The following is a 15,602-nucleotide window of genomic DNA, read 5'->3' as shown; positions in this document are numbered from 1 at the left end:
CCCATTAAGTTTAATAATATTAGTGCTTTCTCTGCATCTGGGATTTTATTTGCTTTACAATAATTTTCTATGCGTTCTACATACATAGCCCAATCTTCGATGTCGCTATCAAAGGTATTAATGTTCCCATGTTTAGGCATCGTTGCAATTTAATTTCTTTTTATTTTTATCCAAGATGGCGGCTTCCGCGCTCTTGTCTTCGTCCTCCACCTACAAAATGGCGGTTTTCCCGCGCTTGGCGGTCTTCACCCTTCCCCCGACGCTGTCTCCGCTTCACCGCGGCTCTCGCGCCTTCAGTTGCCCCCAGACGCTGCGCGTTTTTCGCCCGAATGCGGCCCGGCCCTTATCACCAGCCGCGATCGATGTCCCCGCGCTGCGCCTTTCGGCCCGAATGCGGCCCGGCCCTTATCTCCGGTCGCGATCGATCTCACTGCCCTTATTCCTCCTTCTTCCCTCCCCGTCTGTACAGCCAACGTGGCCGATTTTCTGGTCGCGTCGCTGCCCGGCTTACCCACTACCAAGGTAGAAAGAAGATAGCTGACAGCTGCTGATGGAGGCTTCGAGTTCAGGATGTCTTCTGCACTCTGGTCTCTCGATGTCTGCCGCGCGACGTGTCTTCCAGCAGGGTGATGAGGGTGGAAACCTCTCTTCGACGTCTGTTCTGTGGACGAAGCCGCCGTGGATATAACTGCCGCAGGGTAAGAATCTGACTCGTCGCCACTGTAAAGTCTGTGTGTTCTAGTTGTAATTAATAACACACAGGCTACAAGATTAAAGTTCAACAGGTCTTTACTGGTTGGAGGTCAGGACTATATGAAATACAATCTTACTACACAGTGCTTATATACCGGTGGTCACCACCGGTATTACGTATACAGCAGCCAGAGAAAGTAGTACGGCCTAGAAATTGAGTGCCCTTAGCGCCGATTTTGCGGCGCTAGAGGGCCTAGCGCTGCATTTGGCGCCGGCGCCGAAATTGCCTGGGGCCCTTACGCCGCGGTAGACCGGTAGCGCTGCGCCGGCACCGATGACGTCATCGGTGTGCGCAGCGTCCCGGTTGCCATGCCGACGGGCCCCAGCGCCGAAATTCAGTTGCGGCCGCCTCGCCCGTGACAGCCGCAACTAAGACTCTGGCAACAGTGTCTTACGAGTCTTTGCGCCGGCGCATTAAAGGCCCCGCGGCGGCCGGCCGCTTTCCCGCCGGCCGCTGGCCGCAGCTCCCTCCCCGGACTTCCCCCCCCCCCCCCCCCCCCCCGGAACAGAAGCAAGCCCGGCACTTGTCCGAGGTGCCGGGCTCATTTTTTAAAAGATTTTCGCGGGCCGCGATCGGGTGCAGGCAGCTCCTCCTTAAGGGAAGGAGGAGGCCTGCACTTCCCGAGCCTGCCGCACCGCATCGGGTGCCGCAGCGCCGGAATTGCGGCGCGTAACGGCAGTTAGCGCCGATTTACCGCCGCAAAGACCCTTCAGTAGCGCCGGCAGCCGTTTGGGCGCGGCCCTGCTGAATTTTTGGCGCGCGCAGGGGGACTTAGCGCCGGCACTAACTTCCGGCGCTAAAGCCCTGGCTAAGCCAAAACCCAATTTCTAGGCCTACATCTCTTAAGGTGGAACAGGCTTAAGTTCTCTTAAGGTGGAACAGGTTACATACACCACAATGACAATTAAGGTTTTTTTCATTTTCAGATTTTACTGATGTTCGCCGATAAATTCTCACATCTTAAAATATTCCTTGATTTCCGCCCGAAATGTAAGAATCCTGCTAACCTTTGTGGCTTTTGAGGGTTTCATCTGTTTCATTTTAAATGCTTTGAAATATTTTTTTTAAAAGCTTGCAGTCCAGTTTCTGTACAGGGAGATAATTGATGAAGAAAATGTGTTGATTTTTTTTTTCTAATGCTTTAGTGATCCCATTTTATAGCAGTAATAAATTTATTTACACAAAACATGAAATCTAAAAAGAATCAAGTGAGAAAGGGAGAAGATTTGGGCTGGAATGAAGTTTCTAGCTATAAAAATTTTAAAAACACACAAGCTGCTGGAGGTATTCAAAATGATGAGGGGTTTGATAGAGCAGCTATAGAGAAACTGCTTACTCTGGTAAGTGGGTCGGTAACCAGAGGTCACAGCTTTAAAATAATTGGCAAAAGAATGAGTGGGGAAATGAGGAGAAATTTCTTCACGCAGAGGGTTGTTAAGATCTGGAACGCACTACCTGAAAGGGCGGTGCAATCAGATTCCAAAGGAGCTTTCAAAAGGCAATTGGACATGTACTTGAAGAGGACTAATTTGCAGGGTTATAGGGAGAAAGCTCGGGTGTGGAACTAATTGGAGAGCTCTTTCAAAGAGCTGGCACAGCCATGATGGGCCGAATGGCCTCCTTCTGTGCTGTAAGATTCTATGGGGGAGAAATTGGGTTGCTTTGCGCAGCTCTTTAGCGCCCCGGGGGGCACTAACGGGGCGCAAATGCCCTAGCGTCCAGGCGCTGCGCCACTAACACTTCCCGCGAAATTCAGCAGGAGGTTAGCAGTGGCGGTAGCCGGTAACGCCCCTGCTCCGCTGCGCCAGCGATGATGACGTCATCGCCGCGCACAGCGCCCCGTTGGCGCCCCGGCCGGCAACTTCCCTTGCGACCCCTGAACTATCGCCAGGCGATGGGACCGACAGGATCAGGGGGGCGATAGCATGCGGCAGCGCTACTTAAAGGGCAGGTGTCGGGCGGCCACTTTTATTTTGGCCGACTGTCAGCACCTGCCCCCTTTCGCTTTTGTATGCGGGGTGCCGGCTGCGATCGCTCAGCCCGGCACTCCTCTTGAGTGCCGGGCTGTTTCCACGGCACCCCCGCTCTCCAATGGTCCAACAGGGCCCCGGTGCGCGCAGCGCTACGCCCCTCCCCTTAAGCCGGGGAGGAGGCCGGCAATGACGCGGCGCTACGTGCCGACGCGCGTGGCGCTGTTGAACGGAGCGCTGCGACATTGAGTAGTAGCGCCCCAAGGAGGAGGGGGAGCACTTCCAGTAGCGCCCCACCTCCTGCTTGGCACACTGCTACTGAATTTATGGGGGAGGGGCGCTAACTTTTCCGGCGCTACCCAATTTTTCCGCCTATGATTCTAATATACTCAGATATGAGTGCGCTATCAATATAGCAAACATGACATAATAAGCTCTCGCAATTACCTGAGAGAATATAATGAGAGGGAATTGGTGCACTTTCTGATCGTTCCTCAATGTTAAATTGAAGTTGTTAATGATCTAAAACAAACACAGGCATCCCACGAGAGCCCATTCACAGTTTATTGGGTCTGTCAGGTTGTTAGTTGGGTAGTCAATGTGCAGGCGTGCTGCACTTTGCCGTTCAAAGTTTTAATGGGTTTCTGCTTTATTCCTGGCTTCGGTGCAATGTGAAAATTCTTCCTGTATGATTCAGCTCACTGACTGTTTGGGCTGGATTTTGATACTGGAGGCGTGTAGGAGGCGGGACTACAACTTTCGGGGTTGTAGTCCCGCCTCCATCGAGTTGTGGCCAACCCACGCGATTTTCCCTTGATTGACCTTGTTGAGCTCGCCCAGCGGGCTCAGCAGGCCAATTAAGGGCCACCCGACAACAGGTGACGTCAGGGATTGACATTTCATCTGTCAAGAGCTTTTGACAGATGAAATATCAGCGTTTGACAGCTCTTTGAAGCTGTCAAACACTAACAATCTGTACTTCAAGTTAATTCCTTCCTCTCAGGCTGATTTAGAGATCTCTCCAGAACAGAAAGCTGAATGCTGCAACTTTTGACAGCTCGTGGCCATTCTGCTTTCTGTGCTGGTGAGATGAGGGACTCCCGAGGCCTGAAGGAAGGAAGGCTGTAAAGGTAAGTGAAACTTCTTTAACCACTTTAGACACACCAAACACACTTACCTCTTCACTCATGCACCCATCACTCACCTGAACACCAGACATCTCGAACCCTCCAAGACCTTCAGCCCGACGGCCCGCCTCGCTAACTTGGTGTGGTTTGGAGCCATCGGGAATCCCACACTTCAGGAATAAAAATAGGGATTAGGCTAAAAACTGCCTGTTAACTACCTGTTAACAGGCAGTTAATTGGCACTAATCCCCTTCCTGCCTCAGGGAGGCGAGTCCCAGCACAGGTCGGGTATCCGCTTCCTTTGAAACTGGCATGGAGGTGGGTTGGGGGGCGGGATGGGTTCGTGCCCCCCGATTTCGAGATTTTAACCCCCCACACACCTCCAATCCCGCCTCCATGGCCCAATGAAAATCCTGCCCACTGTGTCATTCTCCGCATCTGACATGTTTCAGTAAAGTTGCTGGACAAACGAATGAAATCCAGCTGCTCTTAGCGTTATATAACCAGGGGAGTTACCTCATTTTTCTCTGCTAATCTCTTCAACCTTAGTGATATCTGACACTCTGACCCTCAACCTAGGATTCTCAAGACAAAGCTAATATTCAATCCATTAAGAAGTCCTTTTTTTAAGCAAATATACATGCATGGTTTGAAAGTTTTTCCTGTCTCCTGGGGAAGATCTTCAGTGTAGAAAGAAACTCCTCTGTACCATATGCCAGAAAGTGAAATTTGAACCAGTGATTAATAACATCTACAGTGTAGAAAGAGCTGTTGTTATTTTGCGTTTTTCAAGCTGTTGGCTTGGCCCTCATCAGCTGTACTAACTCCCTAGTTGTACTGAGAGTTTTAAGTCAACCCCTCAATTGATGAGGAAAGTAATTTAATTTGTCTCGTAGACTGTTTGAGTGAACATTCCTTTACGGTTGAATTATTCGTATTGCCGGTCTGTTTCCGGAACCTGGCTAGTTTGATGTTTTATATCTAACTGTTCTGTGGGTGTTATTGATGACTGGTCCAAATTTCACTTCAAGATACATAGCATAAAGGAAGTTCTGTCTACACTGAGAACTCGCCATGATTTAGCAGTCATTCTTCTTCTGGGTAGGATGTAGACTCCGAAGCTGAACAGGATAGTGTCAGCCATGGCTCAGTTGGTAGCACCCTCGCCTCTGAGTCAGAAGGTCCCTGGAGTGGGACTTGAGCACAAAAATCTAGGCTGACACTCAGTGTAGTACTGAGAGAGTGCAGCACTGTTGGAGGTGCTGTCTTTCGGATGAGACGTTAAACCAAGGCCCCTTCTGCTCTCTCAGGTGAGCATAAAAGATCCCATGGCACTATTTCAAAGAAGAGCAAGGGAGTTATTCCCCGGTGTCCTGGGTCAATATTTATCCCTCAATCAACGTCACTAAAACAGATGATCTGGTCATTATCACATTGCTGTTTGTGGGAGCTTGCTGTGTGCAAGTTGGCTGCTGCATTTCCTACATTACAACAGTGACTACACTTCAAAAAGTACTTCATTGGCTGTAACGTGCTTTGGGACATCCGGTGGTCATGAAAAGCACTATAGAAATGTAAGTCTTTTTCAAGATAAGCTACAGGAGGATTTGAATACTGTATACAGGAAACTTTGGTTTATCCGGAGGTTGTATGTCCGGAATACTCGATCTAACGGCAAAAATCAGGAGCTGTTTTCTATAAGTTTTTTTAGTTCTCGTTCTTTTTTTTTCCCCAGTCAGGCACTGCAAGGTCTGTAGCTATAGCAACAGCTTCAGCTAGAGACGCTTGCAGCTGCAGCCGACTCTTTAGAAGCTGTTGCTAAGCAACAGTGTTTGTTGTCAGATACGGAGATGAAAACCTCCGTATGCTTCAACATTAACTTTGTATGTCCGGCAGTTTTGATAGATCGGCAACACGCCGGTCCCGTCGGTGCCGGATATCACAAAGTTTCCTGTACTTGGGAATCGGGCAGACAGGTGCCAGCTGAAATTCAATGTAGAAAAATGCAAAGTGCTTCACATGGGGACACTAATCAAGCAAGGGATTATTACATAAATGGAAAGAAAATAATGTGCATGGAAAATGAAAGATATCTAGGTGATCATGATGGACAATAAATTGAAGTTATCGCAACAATGCTCGGTGGCAGTGAGTGAAGCAAATCAGATGTTGGGATGTACTGAGCCGAAATAGTGAGGTAATCCTGGCAGTAAATAAATCATTGGTGCGACTGCACTTAGAATACAGGACAGTTCTGGTCGCCCTAGCACAAAAAGGATATTGCAGCTATTAAAAGGTGAGCAACCAGAATGATTGAGGGGAAGAGAGGGATTTTTTTCTTTCCATTCGTTTATGGGATGTGGGCATTGCTGGCAAGGCCAGCATTTATTGCCCATCCCTAATTGCCCTTGAGAAGGTGGTGGTGAGCCGCCTTCTTGAACCACTGCAGTCCGTGTGGTGAAGGTGCTCCCACAGTGTTGTTGGGGAGGGAGTTCCAAGATTTTGACCCAGCGACGATGAAGGATCGGCCGATATAATTCTAAGTCAGGGTGGTGTGTGACTTGGAGGGGAACTTGGAGGTGGTGGTGTTCCCATGCGCCTGCTGCCCTTGTCCTTCTAGGTGGAAGAGGTCACGGGTTTGGGAGGTGCTGCCGAAGAAGCCTTGGCGAGTTGCTGCAGTGCATCTTGTAGATGGTACACACAGCAACCATGGATTGGATTATGAGGAGCGATTATGTAAATTGAGTATGTTCTCACTGGAAAAGAGAAGGTTGGGAGGTGATCTGATTGTTCATTTTAGGATTCTAAAGGGACTGGATAATGCAGACCATGGCAAACTACCTCACCTTGTCCAGAGCAGTAGAACAAGAGGACACAGCCTGCGCTTGAAGAAGGGTAAATTGAAAACCAATCTGCGGAAACAATATTTCAGTGAGCGAGTGGTCAATCTATGCAACGGGCTCCCTAAAAGGACAGTGGAAGCAGTTAGTATTGATTCAATGAAATCTAAATTAGATAGATTACTTTCAGTAAATAACAGCCCAAGATTTTACAGTGTTTCCGACAGCGTATGCACATGTTAAAATAATTTTTTTTAAATGATTTAAACATACACATACATTTAAAATTAGGTTAGGTAAATTTTGGCCTGTGTTAAAATGTTTAAATTGATTTTTCAAAAAATTAAATTTTTATTTTAAATGCTTAATTAAAGGGTCTTTTAATTAATTTTGAACATAGGAACATTTATTTTTATTTAACTGGTGTAAATTTTATTTATTAGGTGATTTCTACGATGCTCATGGGGATGCCGTACGTAAATGGAATCCCCCATAAGCATCATAGAACTTCCCCTTTTTGATGGGTTGGCCTGGCCCACGTGTTCCCAGAGACGCCTGCGGACCACGTGGGCCCCTGGGATCCGCGGGCCTTTACGCAGGCCTACGCCCGCAGGCCCAGGACCGCAAGAGGCCGAAGCTCCGGAGACACCCGATAAGTTCGGATGGTTTTTTTCAGGTTCGGAGGCGGACGCCGGCGGCAATTTCCAGGCCAACATTTTGGGATATATGAGCAGTTTGAGACGTGACAGGTGGATACATGCAGCATGCCTGGGAGGATGAAGGTGACTTTGGTCCTATGAATCCCAAAGCTCTCCACCACTGGTTTTCCTCGTGTCATTTCTGGGTCTGTTGTAGACTAATTGATAGAGATTGATTGCTATGATTATCGTTCTGACAAAAGGTCATCGACCTGAAACGTTAACTCTGTTTCTCGCTTCACAGATGCTGCCTGACCTGCTGAGTGTCTCCAGCATTTTCTGTTTTTATTTCAGATTTCCAGCATCTGCAGTATTTTCTTTTTCCATTATCGTTGTATCAGGTGACTACCAGGATGGTAGAAGGCGAACTCGCTGAACCTTGGTCCTTTCTGTTCTAGTAGTTCCTATGTTCCTATCCAACTTTTTGAAGTGTGCTAACTTGAGGGCACGTGGGTCTGCTGTCATGAACTTCATTACCTTTAAGAAAAATTCCAATACCTAGTTAGCTAGGAATCCCTGCTTATATTTAATTTCGTTAAAGGTTGGGAACTTTGTTAACAGCTCCAACTTCAATCAAGTGCCCCATGAGATAGATCAAGCAGTTCCCTTAGCCAAACAGGGGATTAACACACAACTCACAAAATGCAATTAGGTAACGCAGGTTGATCTCTGCGCAGCAGGAAAGCTGTTTAATAAGAATTTCAAACGCTCAAACTATGAACTTGCTCAGTCGCCCATTTGAGGGGATTATCGGTGCTTGGAGTGGTTAAAGGTTTTATATTTCTCTCTGTGTCGCCACTGTTAAATCGCTTGGCTCCTACAAACCCAGAGGCTGGACCAGCACATTGCTTTCTTGAAAACTGTTTGGGGATTTTGTAACTAACTTTCTATCCAGGGATGCCTGCCAGAAAGTATGTCTGCGCGGATTTAGGGTTACGACCAATGTTCTCGCTAAGCTCTGCGCGTGCGTGACCGCGCAACATCCGGGAAGGTGCCACACAGGCCGCTCACAAGCTGTTCCCTTTAAGATCGCAGCAAACTTAAAGGTACGGCGCACGGGAAATAAAATGTAGAGGGCACGTTGGCTACGACAAGAATGGGTTTGGCTGTGATGCCCTCCACGGTCGAATAACTTGCCAACACTCGCTGCACAGGCACACACAAGAAGAATGGCTCATTGGACGAGAACCCTCAGCGAATGCGTTGTTAAGGGGCTCTCGCGTGCCGTAAATGGTGCCGGCACCCTCTTTGTTATTTAAATGCACCCACCCCAGGCAGTAGACTGAAGCCAGGGGCGCAAACAATCAGCAGGCGATATTTTGCCAGGGGAGTGGGATCACAGGAAATTTAGTCCCAAACTTCAACTAAAATGGATATGCTACAAAACTATTCCTATATCATACCTTTTCCTGATGAAATGTAAAGCATGTACAGGAATCCCGCCCTTTTGCCATACGCAGATTTCACCTATACACGGTTTCCACTCTGCGACAATTTTCACCAACCGCGGCAGTGAAATTCGCGTATCCATGTTTTTAAATTTAGGAATAAGGTAAATAACATGATTTTTATTGCTTTTTATATTTTTTTTATTGGCCCAGAACTTGGTGTCGGGGGCTTGCCGCGCGTGCAAGCCCCCGATGTGCGCTCACCCTGCGCGCCGACATCTGAAACCTGGCCCGCAGTGGATTTCCTTTCACAGGCCCGGTTCAGATGTCGGCGCGCTGTGCTAACCTGACCCAGCGGCGTAGTTAGTGCGATGTGCCGGCTGGGATCAGGTGAGCACTGTTCAGCCAATCAGGGGAGGGGAAACTTCATTCATAAGTTTGAGAGTAAGAACTGTCAAACTCAGGAGAAGTACTGCACCCCAAAACACTACTTAAACTTTAAATAAAATTTAAAAAAAATCCCAATCATTAAATTAAGTATAAATAAGTTTAAAAAATAATTTAAACAAAAATTTTCTTTTGGAAAAAAAATAAATTTTTAATAAAAAGGGTCTAAAACTAAACTTACCTTATTGTAGATTCTTTAAAATAATAAACCTGTGGGGAAAAAAATTTCTAAATTGCACTATAACACCACTTACCTGTAAAAATAAATACTTACGTGTGCTTTTTACAAGCGTAAAGAGCGGAGGGCTTTACACATGCGCAAATCCCCCAAAACAGAGGAAATCCAAGACTCACACGCTGCCCCCTACAGCGCACGCGCTAGCCTCTTCACCTCTTGGGTTAGAGGAGAGGAAATGCCGGTTTTCAGCGCATGCGCTGTGCATGCTGAAAACCGGCATTTCCTCCGGCCAGACGCGTGAGTACCCCTTCCGTACTCACGTGTTTGGGGAGGAATTTCTGCCCCATTGTGTTTATACACATTTATACTGAATTTGCCAACCGCGGTTTTACTAACTGTTAAGTATGTGTATTGTATTGAACAATTAACACAAAGACTTAAACGTATAACTCAAACAGGCCTTTACTGGTTGGAGGTAGGGACTGCACATAGGTCTTTACTTCATGCCCATAGGCGGGAACTGAGGGGGATCAGTACCCACAGTACTATTTATACCCCTATGGCCAGGAGTGGTACTGCGTATCACTACGCCCAACAAGTAGTGCAGTCCTGTCCATAGGTTCAAAGTAGCACACATATTACATACACAACATTCCTCCCTTCCTAGCTTTACAGTCATCTCCCCATTTAACATAACGTAATAACATATATACATATATAACTTCAGGTTTACATAACAGAATAACATAGATAACTTCATGTCAAAAACAGATCACAGATTCAGTCTCTGCGGAAAACAGTTCACAGATTCAATCTCTGTGGTGTAGTCGGTTCACGTTGCTAGAGTGACTCATTCAATAGTCCTTCCATGGATTTAACAGTTTGAACTTCCGAACTGAATTGGCTCCGTTCGGAGGGACCACGTGTGTGATCTGGTAGAGGTGATAATGGTTCAGATGGGTCATCTTCTGTTTTTACTTTTCCTTTTCTGCTTCTTGGAGACTCTCTGGGCTCCATTGTCAGCTGCCACAGCTGCCAGCTGCATGCGCAGTTCCTCCTTCTCTTCCTCCTGTTTCCGTCGTAGAGCCAGCTTCTCCCGATGTTCCGTAGACTTTTGGTGCTCCTCCATGATTTCTGCACTTTGGGAGTCGAAGTTACAAGCTGGGCAGGACAGGACATCGTAATATTCGGTGTCGTCCTGAGCTAGACCAGTGAGAGGGTCGTCTATTTCCTCCATACCTAGCTGGACGTTAGCCAGCTCTTGTTCCAAATCCAGACATCTTTCCTGAAGAGACTTCTTCATGTGTACCTCTGCATCCAGCTTTTTCTGGGCTTTCAGCAAGTCGTTTACTAGTGACCTCATTTGTGATTTTAATACTTCAACTTCCTTTGGAGATTGATTGATCGGACTATGCAATCCCTCTACCGGAGCAGCTGTTTCAGCGGTCTGTTGTTCTACGTTGACGTGAGTCAGCGTACTTTTGGCATCCAAGGGCTGCTCTGTTGCAGTCATCTCAGTCTGTGTTGCCACCTCAGCTCTTCCAATAACCTTTGAGAGCTCCGAAGCCCTTTCGTTTGAATATTGAAGTTCATGTTCAAGTTTTTCCCATTTCAGAGTCCTGTCCTTCAGCATATGCAGGAGTTGGCTGACCGTTAACTCCTCTGACATCAGACGTTTTGTGTGCTCCTGCTCCATTTTCTCCATCAGCTGCTTCTGTTGTCTTTCCAGATTCTCCAACTCTATATCAAAGAACTCTTTCGTTGCATTCAACTCTTGCTCAAAACGGCGAAGCATTTGTTCTAATTGCTGTTGTAGTTTGAAATGGAGTTGAGTTCGAGCCCGGTGTCCCTCAGAAATGGGCACATCAGTAGACTTGCCAGACTCAGAATCCACAGTTAAACTATGTTGTTGTTGCTCAGTGGAATTCTGTGCTGAAACTTTGTCTTTTGCACCTGAGTTGGGCTTACCATCATCCGTTCCAGAGTCTGGGCCGACTATCTTCACCGAGTTCTCACTCGTTATTGTTTGTAGGAAATGCCAGTCCATATTCATTTTCCTAATCCACTCCCGTCCTAGTAGTGGAGGACCTCCTTCAGATATCACATATAAGTCCATTATTTGACTGTCTTCGCCCTTGTGGACCACTGCAACCTCTATTTTCCCGATGGGGTACACTCTTTGCCCCGTGTAGGTTTTCAATATAATCCCCGTATCCTGTAGGGGAATATGTTGGAATAACTTTCCGTAATCGTTCTTATTTATGACCGTCAATGCCGATCCAGTGTCCAATTCCAGTTTTACTTGGACTCCTTCTATCTGAAGAGTGACCCAAATTGTCTGGAGGTCTGCACCCTTACCAGCGTTGAGTACTCTTAAGCTAGCCAGTTCATTACAGCTTAAGCTAGCCAGTTCATTACTGCTAGCGTCTGAATCGGACTCCTGTTCGGTCACCTTGTGTACCTTTGCGTATTTTCCTTGCGGTGACTTCTTGTTGCTGGTCTTCTTCCCTGACCTGCATACTCTAGCTATATGTCCAAGCCTACCACAAGTTCTACATTCTTGGTTTTTAAACCAACACTGGTTCTGATCATGCGTTGTCTTTCCACAACGATAACATTTGCCAGAACTCACACCCAATTTGTGTGCACTGAGCTCCGGTGACCGTAGCTGCATTACTGCCGTGCCTCTCGCTGCGGCTTCGTGTGCTGCTGCCATAGTGACCGCCTTCTCAAGCGTCAGCTCATTCTCCTCGAGCAGTCGCTTTTGTGTATCCTGTTTAAATAAACCACACACAAATTTGTCTCGTAGTGCATCTGTCAATCCCGTTCCAAACTGGCAATATTTCGCTAATTTACGCAATTCCAGCAAATATTCAGCATTGCTTTCATGCTGTAGCTGCCTTCTGTCGTAAAATTTAAATCGTTCCGCTAGCATCAGCGGCGTGGGGTTTAGATGATCTTTCAGGACAGTAACAATCTCATCGAACGTCTTATCCGCCGGTTCATCTGGTGATAACAGGTGTTTCAATTGCCCGTACGTCTTCGCACCCATTAAATTTAATAATGTTAGAGCTTTATCTTGGTCACGAATTTTATTGGCCTTACAATAATTTTTTACTCTTTCAACATATATGGCCCAATCTTCGAGGTCACTATCAAAGGTGCTAATATTCCCGTGTTTAGGCATTGTAGATTTGCAATTTCTCAGATTTTCTTTTCTTTACTTGTTATCAAAGATGGCGGCTTCCCGCTCTTGCCGTCGTCCTCCGCCCACAAAATGGCGGTTTTCCCGCGCTTGGCGGTCTTCACCCGTCCCCCGACGCCGTCTCCCTTCAGCCCTCGAGTGCGGCCCTTATCTTCGCCGCGATCGATAGCCCGCGCTGTGCACCGCGACTCTCGCACCTTGAGCTTCTGCAGCCGCCGCGCCTTTCAGTCCGAGTGCGGCTCTTATCTTTGGTCCCGATCGCTGGCCCGGCTGCGCCCCTCACTTCAAAGCGGCCCGGCCCTTATCTGCCGATCGCTATCGCCCTACCTCTCTCTCTTCCCCAGTCCTGTCTTTACTCCGGTTCACGAGCTGATGGAGGCTTCAGGGTCCTAATGCCTGTCTCTTCCAGTCGCTGGAAGCTGTCAGGATTTCTGCTGCCCTTCAGTTTTGAGTGGGGTGTTGAGGATTGAAACCTCTCTTCAACGTCCTGTCTTTGGACGAAGCCGCCTGGAATAACTGCCGCAGGGTAAGAGCCTGACTCGTCGCCAGTGTTAAGTATGTGTATTGTATTGAACAATTAACACAAAGACTTAAACGTATAACTCAAACAGGCCTTTACTGGTTGGAGGTAGGGACTGCACATAGGTCTTTACTTCATGCCCATAGGCGGGAACTGAGGGGGATCAGTACCCACAGTACTATTTATACCCCTATGGCCAGGAGTGGTACTGCGTATCACTACGCCCAACAAGTAGTGCAGTCCTGTCCATAGGTTCAAAGTAGCACACATATTACATACACAACACTAACCACGGGGGTTTTCAGGGACGTATCCCCCGCGGTTGGGGAGGGATCCCTGTACTCGGGATTTCAGCTTTGGTGTATTCTGCTCTTACTCAGAAATCCTTTGGTTGATAGAATGTAATAAGTGCAATTGTTAATGTTTTAGCTTGTGAAATCGCCTTCGTAGATGGCATTATTTGCACAGTGCTGTGCAGTGCCATTGTATCCGCCATTATCTACACACAGCTTCAGTAATGAGATTACAACTGAGCATTACACCTCACCGGAAATTAATTCAAGTGAATCCCAATAAAAGAAAACCTGAAATGATCATTGTGGAAATATTTTAAATCTCTCAAAATTAAAAATAGCCACTAATCAAACATATTTCTATGCATTGCTAAATGTGTTTGTTAACCGTAGTAGAATCTGTAATGTTGTAATACTTCATTAAATTTTGTTTTAATGAATTTGGTAAATCGTCTTCAATATGTAAAGTATTAAGAGACCAAGTTAACCCTGTATTCCCAGGATTCCAGCCAAACTGCTCTAAAACTTAACAGTTTGCTGCAGTTTCTGAACAATAACTGTCTTTTGAGTAAAATGCAGCGTATGAAAAATGAAATATTCTCTTTTACCAGATTAATTCTAAAGATGATGCTGGTGTTCTTGTTGGATGTTGGAGTGGCAATTACAGAGATGGAGTGGCCCCCACAGCCTGGAATAGCAGTGTCGAAATCTTGTTACAGTATTTCCAGAATAAACTGCCAGTTTGTTACGGACAATGCTGGGTCTTTGCTGCAGTATTTAACACAGGTGAGAACTTATGCGTCTAGACTTGTGTATCATGAATGTGGTAAGAGGCTTGTATATTATATAATCGCACCTAAATATATGCCTGACCTGGCACGCATACGCACACACACACCCAGTCTCTCTCTCACACACACACACACACCGACACACACACACACCGACACACACACACACCGACACACACACACACAGACACACACACCGTCACACACATGCACCCCCAGTCACACACACACACACACACACACACACACACACACACACACACACAGTCTCACTCACACACCCAGTCACACACAAACACACTCACCGTCTCACTCATACACACACACACACCGCCAGTCACACACGCACACACAGATACAGTCACACATTTTTTTAATTTGTCCCTGGGATGTGGGTGTCACTGGCAAGGCCAGCATTTATTGCCCATCCCTAATTGCCCTTGAGAAGGTGGTGGTGAGCCACCTTCTTGAACCACTGCAGTCCATGTGGTGAAGGTACTCCCACAGTGCTGTTAGGGAGTGAGTTCCAGGATTTTGACCCAGCGATGATGAAGGATCGGCGATATATTTCCAATTCAGGATGATGTGTAACTTGGAGGAGAACTTGGAGGTGGTGGTGTTCCCACGCGCCTGCTACCCTTGTCCTTCTAGGTGGTAGAGGTCGCGGGTTTGGGAGGTGCTGTCGAAGAATCCTTGGTGAGTTGCTGCAGTGCATCTTGTAGGTGGTACACACTGCAGCCACGGTACGCCAGTGGTGGAGGGAGTGAATGTTTAAGGTGGTGGATGGGGTGCCAATCAAGTGGGCTGCTTTGTCCTGGAAGGTGTTGAGCTTCTTAACTGATGTTGGAGCTGCACTCATCCAGGCAAGTGGAGAGTATTCCATCACACTCCTGACTTGTGTCTTGTAGATGGTGGAAAGGCTTTTAGGAGTCAGGAGGTGAGACACTCGCCGCAGAATACCCAGCCTCTGAGCTGCTCTTGTTGCCACAGTATTTATGTGGCTGGTCCAGTTAAGTTTCTGGTCAATGGAGACTCCCCAGGATATTGATGTTGGGGGATTCAGCGATGGTAATGCCATTGAATGTCATGGGGATGTGGTTAGGCGCTCTCTTGTTGGAGATAGTCATTGCCTGGCACTTTTGTGGCGCGAATGTTACCTGCCACATCAGCCCAAGCCTGAATGTTGTCCAGGTCTTGCTGCATGCGGGCATGGGCTGCTTCATTATCTGAGGAGTTGCGAATGGAACCGAATACTGTGCAATCACCAGCAAACATCCCCACTTCTGACCTTGATGGAGGAAACGTTATTGATGAAGCAGCTGAAGATGGTTGGGCCAAGGACACTGCCCTGAGGAACTCCTGCACTGATGTCCTGGGGCTGAGATAATTGA

The 15,602-nt window shown here is 47.2% G+C and overlaps 1 protein-coding gene across 2 annotated transcripts in view; it reads left to right on the top strand.

Moving 5' to 3' along the window:
• The window catches only part of LOC147117862 (coagulation factor XIII A chain-like), a 137,202-nt gene that overhangs the window by 69,369 nt on the left and 52,231 nt on the right, over positions 1-15,602 (top strand). For both annotated transcript variants that reach the window (XM_085989244.1, XM_085989243.1), the window contains exon 7: positions 14,032-14,206. In XM_085989244.1, coding sequence (XP_085845370.1) covers positions 14,032-14,206 — 175 coding nt within the window. The remainder of the gene's footprint in view (positions 1-14,031; positions 14,207-15,602) is intronic.

This window comes from Somniosus microcephalus, chromosome 5 (assembly GCF_052327205.1).
Source record: "Somniosus microcephalus isolate GS21.2 chromosome 5, FLI_Smic_1.0, whole genome shotgun sequence".
NCBI classification, from domain to species: Eukaryota; Metazoa; Chordata; class Chondrichthyes; order Squaliformes; family Somniosidae; genus Somniosus; species Somniosus microcephalus.
The sequence above is the reverse complement of the archived record's forward strand: the minus strand, read 5'-3'. Positions and strand labels throughout refer to the sequence as shown.